At 40.5% G+C, this 13,198-nt stretch overlaps 1 protein-coding gene across 5 annotated transcripts in view; it reads left to right on the forward strand.

Moving 5' to 3' along the window:
- The first annotated feature begins 250 nt into the window (after positions 1-250).
- LOC131246223 (uncharacterized) overlaps positions 251-13,198 on the forward strand; it is a 30,042-nt gene continuing 17,094 nt past the window's right edge. The window contains exons 1-5 of one of the 5 annotated variants that reach the window (XM_058246132.1): positions 502-635; positions 825-1,035; positions 3,045-5,487; positions 6,018-6,149; positions 6,263-6,432. In XM_058246132.1, the coding sequence (XP_058102115.1) occupies positions 1,027-1,035; positions 3,045-5,487; positions 6,018-6,149; positions 6,263-6,432 (2,754 nt within the window). In that variant the 5' untranslated portion in view covers positions 502-635; positions 825-1,026. Of the gene's footprint in view, positions 636-824; positions 1,036-3,044; positions 5,501-6,017; positions 6,151-6,262; positions 6,433-13,198 lie in introns of those variants that run through there. The other 4 variants (XM_058246133.1, XM_058246131.1, XM_058246135.1 and 1 more) reach the window with 4 other exon arrangements.

Consider the following 13,198-nt stretch of genomic DNA (forward strand, 5'->3'; position numbering starts at 1 on the left):
AATAGGGCCATTGGATGCTTATCACTTTCAACCATCCAATCAATGTCCACCAATTGGATAGTTACAAGTAAGTTTAAACATTTCTTTTTGTTGATAATACATATAGAGTGGGGCCTACAATTAAAACAGTGAATTTGAATTATTGTATGCCACGTATGCAATTTCTAAGTACGTACACGGCCTCCATCGTACTCTTGCCTGCGTATCAAAGTTGTCATTGACAACGAGCAGCGGTCTACAGTAAAACAGCAATACTCGGAATGGTTAGATGGTCAGATTCGTCTCCCAAGAGACAACCGTCACGGCCTTCAGATGTACGGTGGGGACGGCAGTTGGGAGGTGTGCATGAAGCGCGCGTGTGAAGAGTGGAAAAGCGACAAAAATGGAAAAGGAGAATCGAATTCAAGAAAAGAGGATAAAAAAGGGGAACTCTTTTGCTTAGATTGTGAAAACAGAGCCGCTCCCACAAAAGTAGAAATTGGGTTTTTGCAACATTGCAGAGAGATACTCAGAGAGGGATGGAAGCATGTGAGGAATGCAGGAAGAAATGCTTACTGATTGATGGGAAGAAAGCGCATGTTCCCACCACATTTTCCTTCTTCAAAGTCATGATTGGTTCTTTCTCAAAATCTCTGGTATTTTATTCTCTTCTTCTTCTGATTGCTGCTGATTCTTCTGTTGCCTTTTCTTTTTTCTTTTTCATTTCTTCTTTTGCATTTCATTCGTTTGCTTCTTTATTTTTTTGATGGAGTTACTTTTCAACTTCTTTCTTCACTCAACTACTCTTGCTTTGCTTGCTACTAAAGCCTACACGTGGCTATTAGTTTCGTGAAATCATGACCATCCATCTAGCTGGGTCCATTGGGCAACGCCCAAACGTGCCATCCATCAACTCCATGGAATGGACTCGCTGCTGTTGCAGGTAGGAGCCCTGCACCTGTGGGCTGTGCGCCATTGTCGCTTAACAAGTCGGCCTCGCTGCTGTTGCGCCACAGGTGTGCTGTGCTTGCAGCCTCTGCCACTGTCATGCGACTGGTAAACCGTGATTTTATTTTATTTTTGTTTGATTTTTTCAAGCCGCTAGATTGCCACATGACTAGTCAGTCTTGCCACTGTCATGTGACAGGCGTGCTTCGCCTATGGGCTGTTTCATTGTCTTGCTACTAGTAAGCTGTAATTTTTCTCGCCCAACAGATGGGCTGGGCCACTGCTGCGTGGCGGCTGAGCGATGATTTTTAGTGTGACGGGTAGAGTAGCAGCTGAGAAATGATTTTGTAGCATGACAGGTAGAATTGCGCTTGTGGGCTGCGACATGTTCACTTGGCTAGTTGACCTTGTTGCTGTCATGTGACAATGTGCTGCGTCATTGTTGTGTGACTGGTAACCTGTGATTTTTTGGTGCATGGGCTGTGCAGTAAATCTGTCTTTAGATTTTGACTATTCAAATCAAGCCTTGAACCTGCTAGATCTGATTGTTTTCGTCATCAAATTCTTCTCTCCTCCATTGTGTTCTACATTACCATTTTCCTACAACTTGTGAGCTCATTTGATTTCAAACACCATTACAAGAGCTTAGCTATCCTTCTTTTGGTACTCCCATTCCATTAACTCTGATAATCAAGCTGCGATTCGCATTGCTAGTAATCTTTTTTTCTTTTTTTTTCATGAGCGTACTAAGCGTATTGAGGTTGATTGCCATTTTATATAGAAGAAGGTAGCTAATAAGGAGATTGAGACACTATTTATTTGCTCAGGGGTGTACATGGCTGATGTCTTTAATAAGTCTTTTAGTTGGGGTTCTCTTCATCGTATTATTGACAAGTTGCGCATGATTGATATATATTGTCCAACTTGAGGGGAATCATAGAGAGATTTTTTAGTTATATTTTAAGGGGAAGGGGTATTTTAGGCTTTTTACCCCGTAGTGGCACTATTGTAATTTCCTTCTTATTAAGATAAATAGATTAGTTTATCATAAAGATAGACTAATCCAATCTCTCCACACTTTTCCTCTCTTTTCCTCTTGTTTCTCTTCTTAATCTTTTCCTTATTTTTCATTTATTTTGGTTCTTGAATATCAACTCTACCCGCATGTGGGAGATTGAACCTTGGAATTATTTGCCTCATCATGGAGTTGTGAAATGTCTTAACCTCACCACATTCTTCCTTGTATGTGTTTAATACATTTTTCTTTTTTAGTGAAAAATCTTCTAGGAGGTTCCGAATTTTTAATTATGATATCTGACAAGTGAGGCTTATTAGCGTTGTTCAGGGAAACCATTTTGTGATGATGATTAACATGACTTAATTTTGCTGTAACAGCTGAAGACTTGTTAGGACTAAATTTCATGCACTTTCATGTAATTGAGAGAAAAATATGCCTATAGAAGAAAGTTGCCAGTCAACTGACTTATATTGGTTCTAATATCTTAATCCTTTTGAGGGGATTTAGTTGGCATCCTTCCAGATCTTCGATCCAACTTCGTGGATTTAGTTGCCAGTCTTCACTCTTCTTTTTTACCTTTCTTCAGCCATCACTAACCATTAGAGGGTGTGATTTTTTTGGTAAAGGGATATATGGTTTGAAATTTGAATTTTTGGAAAATATGGGGTGGTTAAATTACTTGAATACCCTTCTAGCTTGATCAGGCTAAAAAAAAGAGCTGATAGGTCCAAGCCCGGCTCAAAGCTGGATCGGGTGGGCTACCTGGCCATTGCCACCCTTATTGGCATGGAAGTATCTCGAAGGACAGTCTCCCCGATTTTATAGCATTTTGGTATCTGTCATGGACGTATAAGATAATAGGTTGTTCAGGAAAGTGAGCTCTCTTATAAACTTTATACTTTATTGCTAGTGATTGATAATTTAGCTTTTTATCCATGTAAAACTGAAGAGTTTTTATTTTTATTTTTTTTATTTTACTTCAGTAAATGACTCTTAAAAAAAGACACATGGGTTGCATATGTTTTTCATTGATGACTCTTGTATCTTATCTTTAACATGTTTTCTAAATCATGCCTCCCCTTGATAAACAACTTTGCAGTTCCTACCTCCGAAATTTCACCGCAGAGCAGTAGCTTTGGTTGATCAGAGCACTCTTCTTGAAGATATGAGAGGACAGCAGTGGAGGGTAAAGTTATCGATGGTAGATGGGTCCTTGGCTTTTCAGCAAGGATGGGATAAATTTGTGTCAGATCATTCTGTGAAGTTTGGAGAGATCTTGGTATTCAATTACATTGTCGGGTCCCACTTTCTAGTCCAAATCTTTGGCACAAGTACCTTGGAAAGGTTGAACTTCTCCACAAGAAACAACGGCAATCATCATAAAGGAAAACAAGCTAGAGCGAGGAAACCTTCCCCTGACTGTTCACCGTCTATTAAAATGCCACGCTACATGGTTGATACAGATGCAATGAATGAAAAGGGAGCTACAATGAATGAAGAGGAAGCTACAGGAAGCAGAACACCTCCTTGTAACTCATCTAACTTTGAGATGTCTGAGAGTACGGACAAAGCACCAACTCCGATGGAAAAATATTCTAATTATGCTAGTAGCTCTAAAAGGACTTCTGATATCTCGGTAATACCACGCTATGTTATTGATGAAGATTCAATGAATGAAGTAGGAGCTGCAAGAAGCAGAACTGCTCTTGACTTTGAAATGATTGGGAATAAGTGTGATGCTGAAACTCCAGACAAACTTCCCACAAAACCGGGAAAATCTGCTGATCATGATAGTGGCTCTAAAATGACTCTGGATGATGAAGAGGGTGCTGCAAGAAGTAGAAGTGCTTCTTTGAGCTCGTGTGATGTTGAAATACTTGGGACTAGATGCAATGCTGTAGATACGCAGAAGTCAGTATTGGAAGTATCCTCCCGGTACAAAACTAGATCTAAAAAGAGTTTTGATGTGGTAGAAGCACCATTCCACAAGGATGGTGGATATTCAGCAAATGAAGAGAGAGCTGCTAAAAGCAGAATGGCTCCTTCAAATTCATCTGACTTCAAGATGGTTGAGAGTAAATGTGATGCTGAAGATTCGAACAAGATACCAACATCAAAAAAATCTTCAGATTGTGCCGTTAGTTCTAAAAGGAAGCTGAAGATGTGGATGAAGAGCATTGTTGATAACGATTCGGTGATTGAGGGAGCTTCAAGAAACAATGCTGCTCATTCAAACTTGTCTGACTTTGAGATGATTCGCAATAAACCTGACGCTGAAGTTATGAAAAATGTACCAAGAAGAACAGAAACATCTCATCATGATGGTAGCTCCAAAATGACTTGTGATGCCTTGCAAAAAGCATTCAACGTGATTGACAAAGACTTGGATGAAGGAGATGTGAGAAGCCCACCTCGTCCTTCATGCATGTCTAACAATGAAGGAGTTGCGCTTAAATGTGACGCTGGAGATAGGGAGCAAGTACCGAATGCAAAGGAAGAATCTTCCCATCATGAGAATAGCTGTAAAAGTACTTTTGATGCATCAGACACCGCATGCTACCTGATAGATGGAGATTCAATCAAGGAAGAGGGAGCTGCATTCCAGAGTAAATGCAACACTGAACATGTGGATGAAGTACCAAAATCAATAGTAAAATCTTCCAATTCTGCCGTTAGCTGTAAAATGAAGCAGGAGATGCGAATGAAGTACAGTGGTGAGAAAAATTCAGTGCATGAAGAGGCAGCTTCAAGAAGCAGAGCCTTTCATTCCAACTCTCCCGACTCTGGAGTGATTGGGAATAAATGTGAAGATGAAGGCATGGAAAAAGTACCAAAAACAACAGAAAAATCTCATGATGACAGCTCTAAAATGAATTCTGATGCTTCCCAAAATCCATGCTACATGATTGATGAAGATTCAGTGAGCAAAGAGGGAGCTACAAGATGTGAAACTGCTCCTCTAAGCTTTCCTGACACTGGAATAATTGAAACTAAATGCGCTGATGAAAAGGATGAAGTAATGACAACAATGGAAGAATCTTCCCCCTTCAAAAATAGCTCTAAAAGGACTTCCGTTGCCTCAGAATTACCACGCCACATGATTGAGGGAGATTCAATGAATGGAGGAGTTGATAGAAGTGGGAATGCTCCTTCTAACTCACACGGCTTCAATATGGCTGATGGTAACTTCAGTGCTGAAGATGTGGATATGATTCCAATATCTAAAAGGATGCCTGATGCCTCAGAATTACCATCTGGTGTTATTGATGATGACATGACAAATGCAGAGGGAGATGCAAGAAGCCGAACTGCACCTTTAAGCTTCACTGGCTTTAAAATGTTCGATGGTGAATGCCATCCTGAATATTTGGATAAAGAACAGGAAACGACAGAGAATTCCTCCCATCTTGAGAACTCCTCGGGAAGACTCCAGACCATGTCTATGATAGGGTACAGTGAAAATGAGAATGGAAGTGTGAACATATCCGATGCTGGTAGCTGTAGATATCCTCTATCTGATGAACAAAAATGTACATACTCTGGTTAGTGGCTCTTGTATGTTTCTTCTAAAACCTCTAAACCATTGAATCAATATTTCATTATGTTCTTGTGTTTTCCCTTTCAGATTCTTATGTGGTGATTTACAGTGGAGCAATTATAGGGTACTAAGCCTCAGCTGATGTATACTTTGCTGAGTCACAGGATTCTGTACATGGGGGACTGTTGATCTGATGCGCTGATGAGAGATGCTCCAAAACTGTCCCAGGTCAAAAGAGTAACTCTTATATGAGTGGCCTACAAAATGGGTGGTGAGGACAAATACAGCGAAGGTCCACATTCAACAGAAAATAGGGCCAATTCAAGGGACGGAACTTCCAATCTGAGTGATTTTCCCGGCATCTCCTATTTATGGCGCAGCTCATCAGATCATGTCTGGTTAACTGATCCATGGCCCCACATGTACAGAATATAGTGCCTGGGAAGAGTACACATTTTCTGCGGCTTTGTATTCTATAATTTCTCTTTACAGCGCCTATTTTCTTTATTAACTTCAATAGCAACTACTTGGCAGGAAACGAGCCAGTCACATTGCCCAAAATGGAATTGGATGATGGTAACATGGGAAGTGCCCTTGAGACTAATGTGAATGCATCTAAATGCCATGAATATCCCCTTACAATGGAAGAGAAACATTGTCCATCTGGTTTGTCTTCTCTTTTCTATGCTCTTCTCATTGATGCAGTTGATTATTTTGATATTTTAAGTGGTGTTCATTGTTAGATGAACTGCTTGGTATTTCCAATCTCTACTCAACAGGGAACGAGCCACATTCAGTTTTAGAAGATGGACAATTCGGTTCCTGTTCAAAAGTTGAACTGAAACACTGTAAAGTTGAGCCAGAAGAAAGTTTGGACTCAATTGAATTTTCAACCCCTAATGATGTCTGTTTCTGCTGTTCGATGTCCGAGAGTAGTCTGTCTCGACTTGTAAGTTACTGATTAACACGCTGGTTTACACTAACATTTTGAGTCTATAATCTTAACTGAAGCTGCTCTTCAAAGTCCCTTGTTTAATATCTCTGTATGCATTATAGCCATTAGGTAGCTGACCTGTAGGTGTAAATCGTATTGTTGAAAGAGAAATGATGTGATTGTCAGTCTGAGGTTATGTATAGTGTCCTTGGGCCTTGACTCTGTAGTAGTGGAGTCAATGGTTTGGTGATCTGGATGACTGCTTTGATGGGCCCCATCATGGATGGACATGTCGCAAAAGTGCCCCAGATTGCTATATATATGCTGTTGATCAAAGGCTCTAATTGTCCCATTGGAAGGAATTTTGGGACAGTCCACCCACAGTGAGGCCCATCAGATGAACAGTACACATTTTTTGGGTTGATGGAGGATGCCTCTCTCTCTCTCTCTCTCTAAAAATAATGATACAATTATCTTGTTGAAACATTTTATCCCTGAAATTGGGAAAATGGCTATATCTACCTTATTTTTTGGATGTGATAAGAATTGTTAGCTTTTATTTCATTGGTTGTGTTTAAACCTGTTGTAGGGAAAGCTAGGTCATTTGATTTTTATATTACCAATAGGGGTATGTTCTGGTAACCGTGAGCCCCCTACACGCCTGCATTTGTCCTTATAGATGTAAATGTAATACAACCATCATGCCATCTGCCTTTATAGAATGACATAAATTCTACAAGGCATGCACACCAGTAAAATATAGACATTGATAGAAGCATTCTCAGTAGCTTAAAGACAACAGGTAATGCCCCTCTAAATCTAGAAAGTACGAGTTGAGGATGGGCAAGTCCTGCTGCTAGCAGTTTCTAATCACTTGTAAGTGTAGATGCTCCTTTTTAAGGAGGCGGGGATGTCGTTGTAGCGACAAAGGCCTATATGAATTGTAAAGCCTTCAAAGTCAATCTTGGAGTCCCTACTAGCCTTTTTCATGTACGGTTCAGGGATAGGTTATCACCCTTATTTTTTATCCAACAATCAAGGGAGTGATTCTCTTGATTTTTGTGGACTTCACCCCGATGTCAGCTATTCAACAAGTTCTTGGGTATGGACCGCATTTGTGGAATAGGGAAGGTGTTAAGCTTCCTGTTCCACCGCGTACAATGGTCTCTACTTGATGAGAATGAGATTCCCTCAATTGGAATTTCAATAAATGGTTTGGTTGGTTCCCAATGTAACCAAAGAGAAAAGAGAAGAAGAAGAGGAGATAGAAAGTAGGAGGGCCATAATAAGAATTGATAAAGAGAGTGGGAGGGATGTGGCAAAGGATCCGTGTCTTGGTCTTTTTGTCCTTGCGAATTTGATGGATTTGTTTCTCTTCAAGTTGGGCTTGAACTTGGATTGGAGCTCCTTAAAGGTTCTTCAAGATCTTGCGATGAGGAGGATCTTGCCTAGCTTGCTTCTTTTAGGAGAGATGATGAAGGAAGAACAAGAGAACCGTTCTTCTACCTAAAGGTTTCTGAAGCCATGGCTCACCACTCCAAGGAGTAGACTTGTACTCTTTGGCCTTGGTAGAGAAGAGCTTCCCAAGCTCTTAGCCCTTGTCTCAAACTCTCCTTCTTCATTATGAATAACAGATTTTCTCTTAGTATAGGAGTTTAGATCATAGAGGGAGCTATAGGACTTGGAATTTTTGAGATGCAAGACCCCTCTTTTGTAGCAAGAGGCCTTTATTTATAAAGGAGCAATGTTTGAAGTATCGGTATCGCTACAGGTTTCGCTGGCCAGGGATACGGAAACAATATTGATATCGCCGATGATATCGCTGATAATCGGAAATGTGGGGAAACATGGGAAAATTGGTGGAATTTTCAGTGGATCTTCAGGAGATGTTAAAATGTACATATTTGCATATTTAGAAATAAAAAATTTGCAAAAAGAAGGCATGTATAACAAGTATCCATTTAATGGGGCCTTAAAAGCATGTGTTGTTGTAAGAAATCAGTCTAACCATCCCATCCAGCCTATTTAACCATCCAACCTTCCATCCAAACATCCATCGATATTGAAAAATATCAACAACGCATGATGTTTCACCAAGAAATCATCAACAATTGGAAAGAAAACCAAAGATTGTGGTCTCAATATTGCACATGTTGCGAGATATTATCAATATTATCAATGACAAATTGAACACTACATACAACCATGTGCCAATGGAAAAAAAAAATTGAAATAATTTTTTTTTCTAATAAATGAAATTTTAATCATATCAATACGTCAGCAATATTATTGAAATATCGTCAATACACTTATGATACAGGCATTACATAGAATTTACATAGTAAAAAATATTGGCGATACATTAGCGATATTGATGCATTGGCAATACAAGCGACGCCTAGAATTTACATAGTTGGGCGATTACATTAGTGATATTGATACATTGGTGATACTTAGCGATACATTGCTAATACCTGAAATTTCTGATTCTACCAACGTTATCGGTATCATTACCAGTGTTATCGGTATCGCTGAGCTAGAGATAAAGATAATATCGGAGATAATTCGAACATTGTAAAGGAGAGGGATGATAGAGTTGTAATTGAGGAGAGGTTGGGGGTGTTCTCAAGGGTAGGAAGATTGGGGATGATCGACAATTGGCATGATCTTAGATGCCAATGGGGTGGTATAGGTGTAAATTGAAGAAACTCTTAAGGCGTGTTAGGATTTAGGGAATTCGAGGAGGCTTTTAGAGGCTTTGGAATAGAGTGGCTAGGATTGAGACATTGGAAGCTTTTCATGGCTTGGGGAGGGATAGTTTTGGAATTTCACTAACCAAATTAGTTTGGTGTAGTTTTGCAGAAGGGGCAAACTAATGGTATTTTGGTAAAAGGTGGGTCAAAGGAAAATGGAATACGGGTTTTGGATTTCTGTGCGAGGACATTGATGTCATATTCAGAATGGTTTTCTGTACATTCGATCGCAACTTAATTTGTAAGAATTCGTTTAAAATGATCAACTAAGGCAACCTTAATTTCATCCTAATTAGTACAGATGAACCCATCCTTATCCTTAATTTCATAATTTTTTATTTTTTATTTTATTTTATTTTATTTTATTATTTTATTTTATTTTATTTTTTAAAGGATGCTTGTCTAAAATTAATTGAGAAATAGAAATATCTAGAGTTGGCATCTCCCAGGTTAAGCCTAGTGTCTCTGACTTTTTGTTTGAGCATAGACAATTCCAGTCTCTAGAGGTGATCCAATTCCTCTTTAACCTTTTTTTTTTTCCAAATCAAAGTTGGAGCTATAAGGGTCTCGTTGCACTGCTAGTTAGATGTGCTCTAGATTCTTTTTAACATTGAAGCTTTGTGAGGAAAGCCTAAGTCTATTGGCCACCCAATTTTTCAATGCATGTTTAACTCTTTTTAGCTTAGTGGCAACCACAGTTGTAGGCATTCCATCAACAGGAGAGGACCACACATCAACAATCTAGAAGAAACCATCTGATGCAGGACATGGAAAATAGATATGATGTGCAAGATTTCAGGCTTAAGATCACATTAGTTCATAAACAATTACACAAATTCCACATCCTACACAAAAGTCCAAATATTCAATTAAGGCGAATCTATGTGGGTCCAGGCCTATACACGTTAGGACTGGATCTATAAAAATTATGAACCAAACAATACTCAAAGGGAAATATAAACCATCCACACATGCATGACAATCAATCCCCAATCCAAGGAATTCATTAATTTCAAATCAAGGAACCCTAGGGTGAGAAAAGAGATAGAAATAGGGGATTTAAGGAAATCTAGGGTTAGGGTTTATAAAATTAGGGATGAAAAAAGGAAAACAAGAGAAAAACCTGACCCAAAATAGCTCCCGTGTGCAGACGGTGCCCAGGAGCTGACACACGTGCGCAGATGGGCTGGCCGCACGTGCGATGAAGGCCCGCCTTCCCAAATCGGCTTCTTAGCCCTGGTCACCTAGGCTGAGGCTGCAAAACCTCCAAATCTCACGTCGATCCGGGCTGTGGTCTGGGCGTGGTGCTCCGTTGAAGTTTCAACCCTTTTGCAGGGCTAGATTTTGAAAACTGGCTATGGAGGGATGAACAATTGCAAAACAAACGGATTGGGCGCGAAGATGGTTGTGGGAAGGATGAAATAAGATGGAGGGGCGGATGGGGATAAATGTGGCTTTGCACCACGGTAGTTAACCCTTTGAAAAAGGAGGGCTTTGCACCCGCTTTAATCTCAGCCTTTCGAAAAGGGAGGGCTTCGCACCCACTTTAATTTTTCCACAACTCAGAAACTCAGAGAGTATAAAAACTGCGCAATTTTTTTTATTCAACTTCAATGAATCAAAAGAACTATAAGGGGTGTCTATTTATAGGAAAAATCCTATACCCCTAAACTCGCGCCATGTGCGCAACCTCTTACTTGGTGATAAAGTAAACTAAAATAAAAACCAAATAAAGAAATCCAATGCATTCATGATGTTCTAAATAATAACAATAAGCAAAACCTAAAATATGAAATCAATCCGACTAGTGGGCCCCGATCATGAGATCCCATGATGGGTTTTACTTGATTATCGGGCCCACTTTAATGAATCAAAACTCTGTCTTCTAACTAGGAGGCCCTCCCTGGATGTTGTCATCAATCCAGATCGACGGTGGGGCCCTCCTTTTCTCGCGTACGTGCGTAGAGGGGGCGGCGCGTGTGCGCGTGTGCGCTTGATGTCCCCATCACCCTCCATTTTGCGCTAGTAATTAAAGAAACAGAATGAATTTTTCTCACTAAATGATCCTACATCCATGTCTAGGAGCATAGGGGAGTGATTCGAAAGACCAGGGTGCAAGTAGGAGGCTTTCTAGTTGCCAAAGGAGTCAGTGCAGATGGAGTTGGCATGAAGTCGATCTAATTTGCACTCAATCCTTTGAGAGTCCGAGCTAGAGTTTAACCATGAAAAGATATTACCAGCGAGCATGTGATCATCAAACCCTGCTAAGGAGAATCAATTGTTGAAGTCTTCAATTTGTCTCAAGTTTGGGTTTGCTCCACTTCTTTTCTCATGAAGCTAGCCGATACAATTGAAATCGTTGGCCATGATCCATGGAGAAGAAAGACCAATTCTGAGTTGAGTAATATCATCCCATCGGTCTATCCTTTGGTGGGCATCATTTGAAGCGTAGACACCAGTGAATGGACCAGTTATATTCAGAATTGAGACCTGGATAGAGCGCTTCCAAGCTATGAGAATCCTACAATTAGAACCATAATCGACATTTGATTTGTTCTTCCAAGAGCTAGGAAGAATAGTATTGCAAGTATAATATAAATTTGCCTTGTTGATGTGCGTTTCAACTATCCAGATAATGGAAAGGTCAAGGATATAAATGGCATCACTAAGCTCCTTCTGCATGGAAGACCTATTTTGGCCTCGCACATTCCAACTTCCAAGTTAAGATCTTTATAAGGAATCATTGGATAATGAGAAGTCTATGGTTGGGAGTGTAAGGGTCACTCTGATGCAGGTGCATCTCCACACTGAGGTGGGGTCTGTGAGATGCAAAATGGCCATGGGGTGGGGCCCACTATGGAACTTGTGAGATACAGGGTAGCCCACAGGGAAGTCTCGATCGGTTTGCCTGGGAGGGCCTGGATAAAGGGATATTTCGGTGCTTTCCCAACAACTTTGGAGCTTTTGATGTGTTGGCCGACACTCCCTGCATCAAGTGATATTAGAGTAGGAGACCACTGTTTAAGTTTCCTTATCGGTGTGGGTGGATGTTGCAGGTGCATCTACACATTGGGGAGGGGTGGCCCATGAGGTGGGGTCTATGAGATACAGAATGGCCATGGGGTGAGGCCCACTGTGGGACATGTGAGATATGGGGTAGCTCACAGGGAGGTTTCGGTTGGTTTTCTTGGGAGGGCTTCCGGTGCTTCTCCAACAACTCTGCAGCTTTTGGTGCAGTGGCTGGTACTCCTTGAATCACACTTTGAGATGTTGAGACAACCATACCAGTAAGGTCATCTATGAGCACATCATATATATCCATGTTACCATCCAAATTGGACAAAACAATGAAGTTACTTAGAACTGCTAGTGATGGGTTACTCATATCGGACCTCTTGCTCATAGTTTTTAAGGTAGAGTCTTGCGCTTTCCCTTCTTTCTCTCCCACTTTCTTAAAATCTGAGTTTTCCATATCTTTCTAAGTTTGGAATCCCCATTAGTTTCTTTGTTTAGTAAGGTACCTAGTGGGAGAATTTTGAGGATTTCTATATCGGGAAAATCTGAAAAAAAAAAAGTTTGGTCCATGTGATTTTCCCTTCATTAATTATGTACACATCATAGATGAATGGTATAGATTGAACCTAAATTAGGAAAGTGTGTAAAGTCTTGGATGTCCACACGTGTGGGACGGGGCCCATCCACACCCTCTAAAGGCATGGGCACCACATGACCAGCCCACTATTTTGATGTGTGGAGTCCACGAACATGTGGTCTGCATGATCATGTGAATGATGACTGTCCATTATGTGTATTTCCCTTGATTGCCTGGCCACAGGCTTGGCCAAGCCATATGGATCTGATGGGATGTTATTGAAGGGTTGAACAATCTGTACAAGTGGATGCTTTCGCTGAACAACGCGTGGATCCGATGATTTTGGATGGTTAGGATTGATTGAAACTTGACCAGGCCATATCTCATCCATTGGGGTTCGGATTGATATGAAATTTGAGATCAAGACTCCCCTATC

The sequence above is a fragment of the Magnolia sinica genome, chromosome 5 (genome assembly GCF_029962835.1).
Source record: "Magnolia sinica isolate HGM2019 chromosome 5, MsV1, whole genome shotgun sequence".
NCBI lineage: Eukaryota > Viridiplantae > Streptophyta > Magnoliopsida > Magnoliales > Magnoliaceae > Magnolia > Magnolia sinica.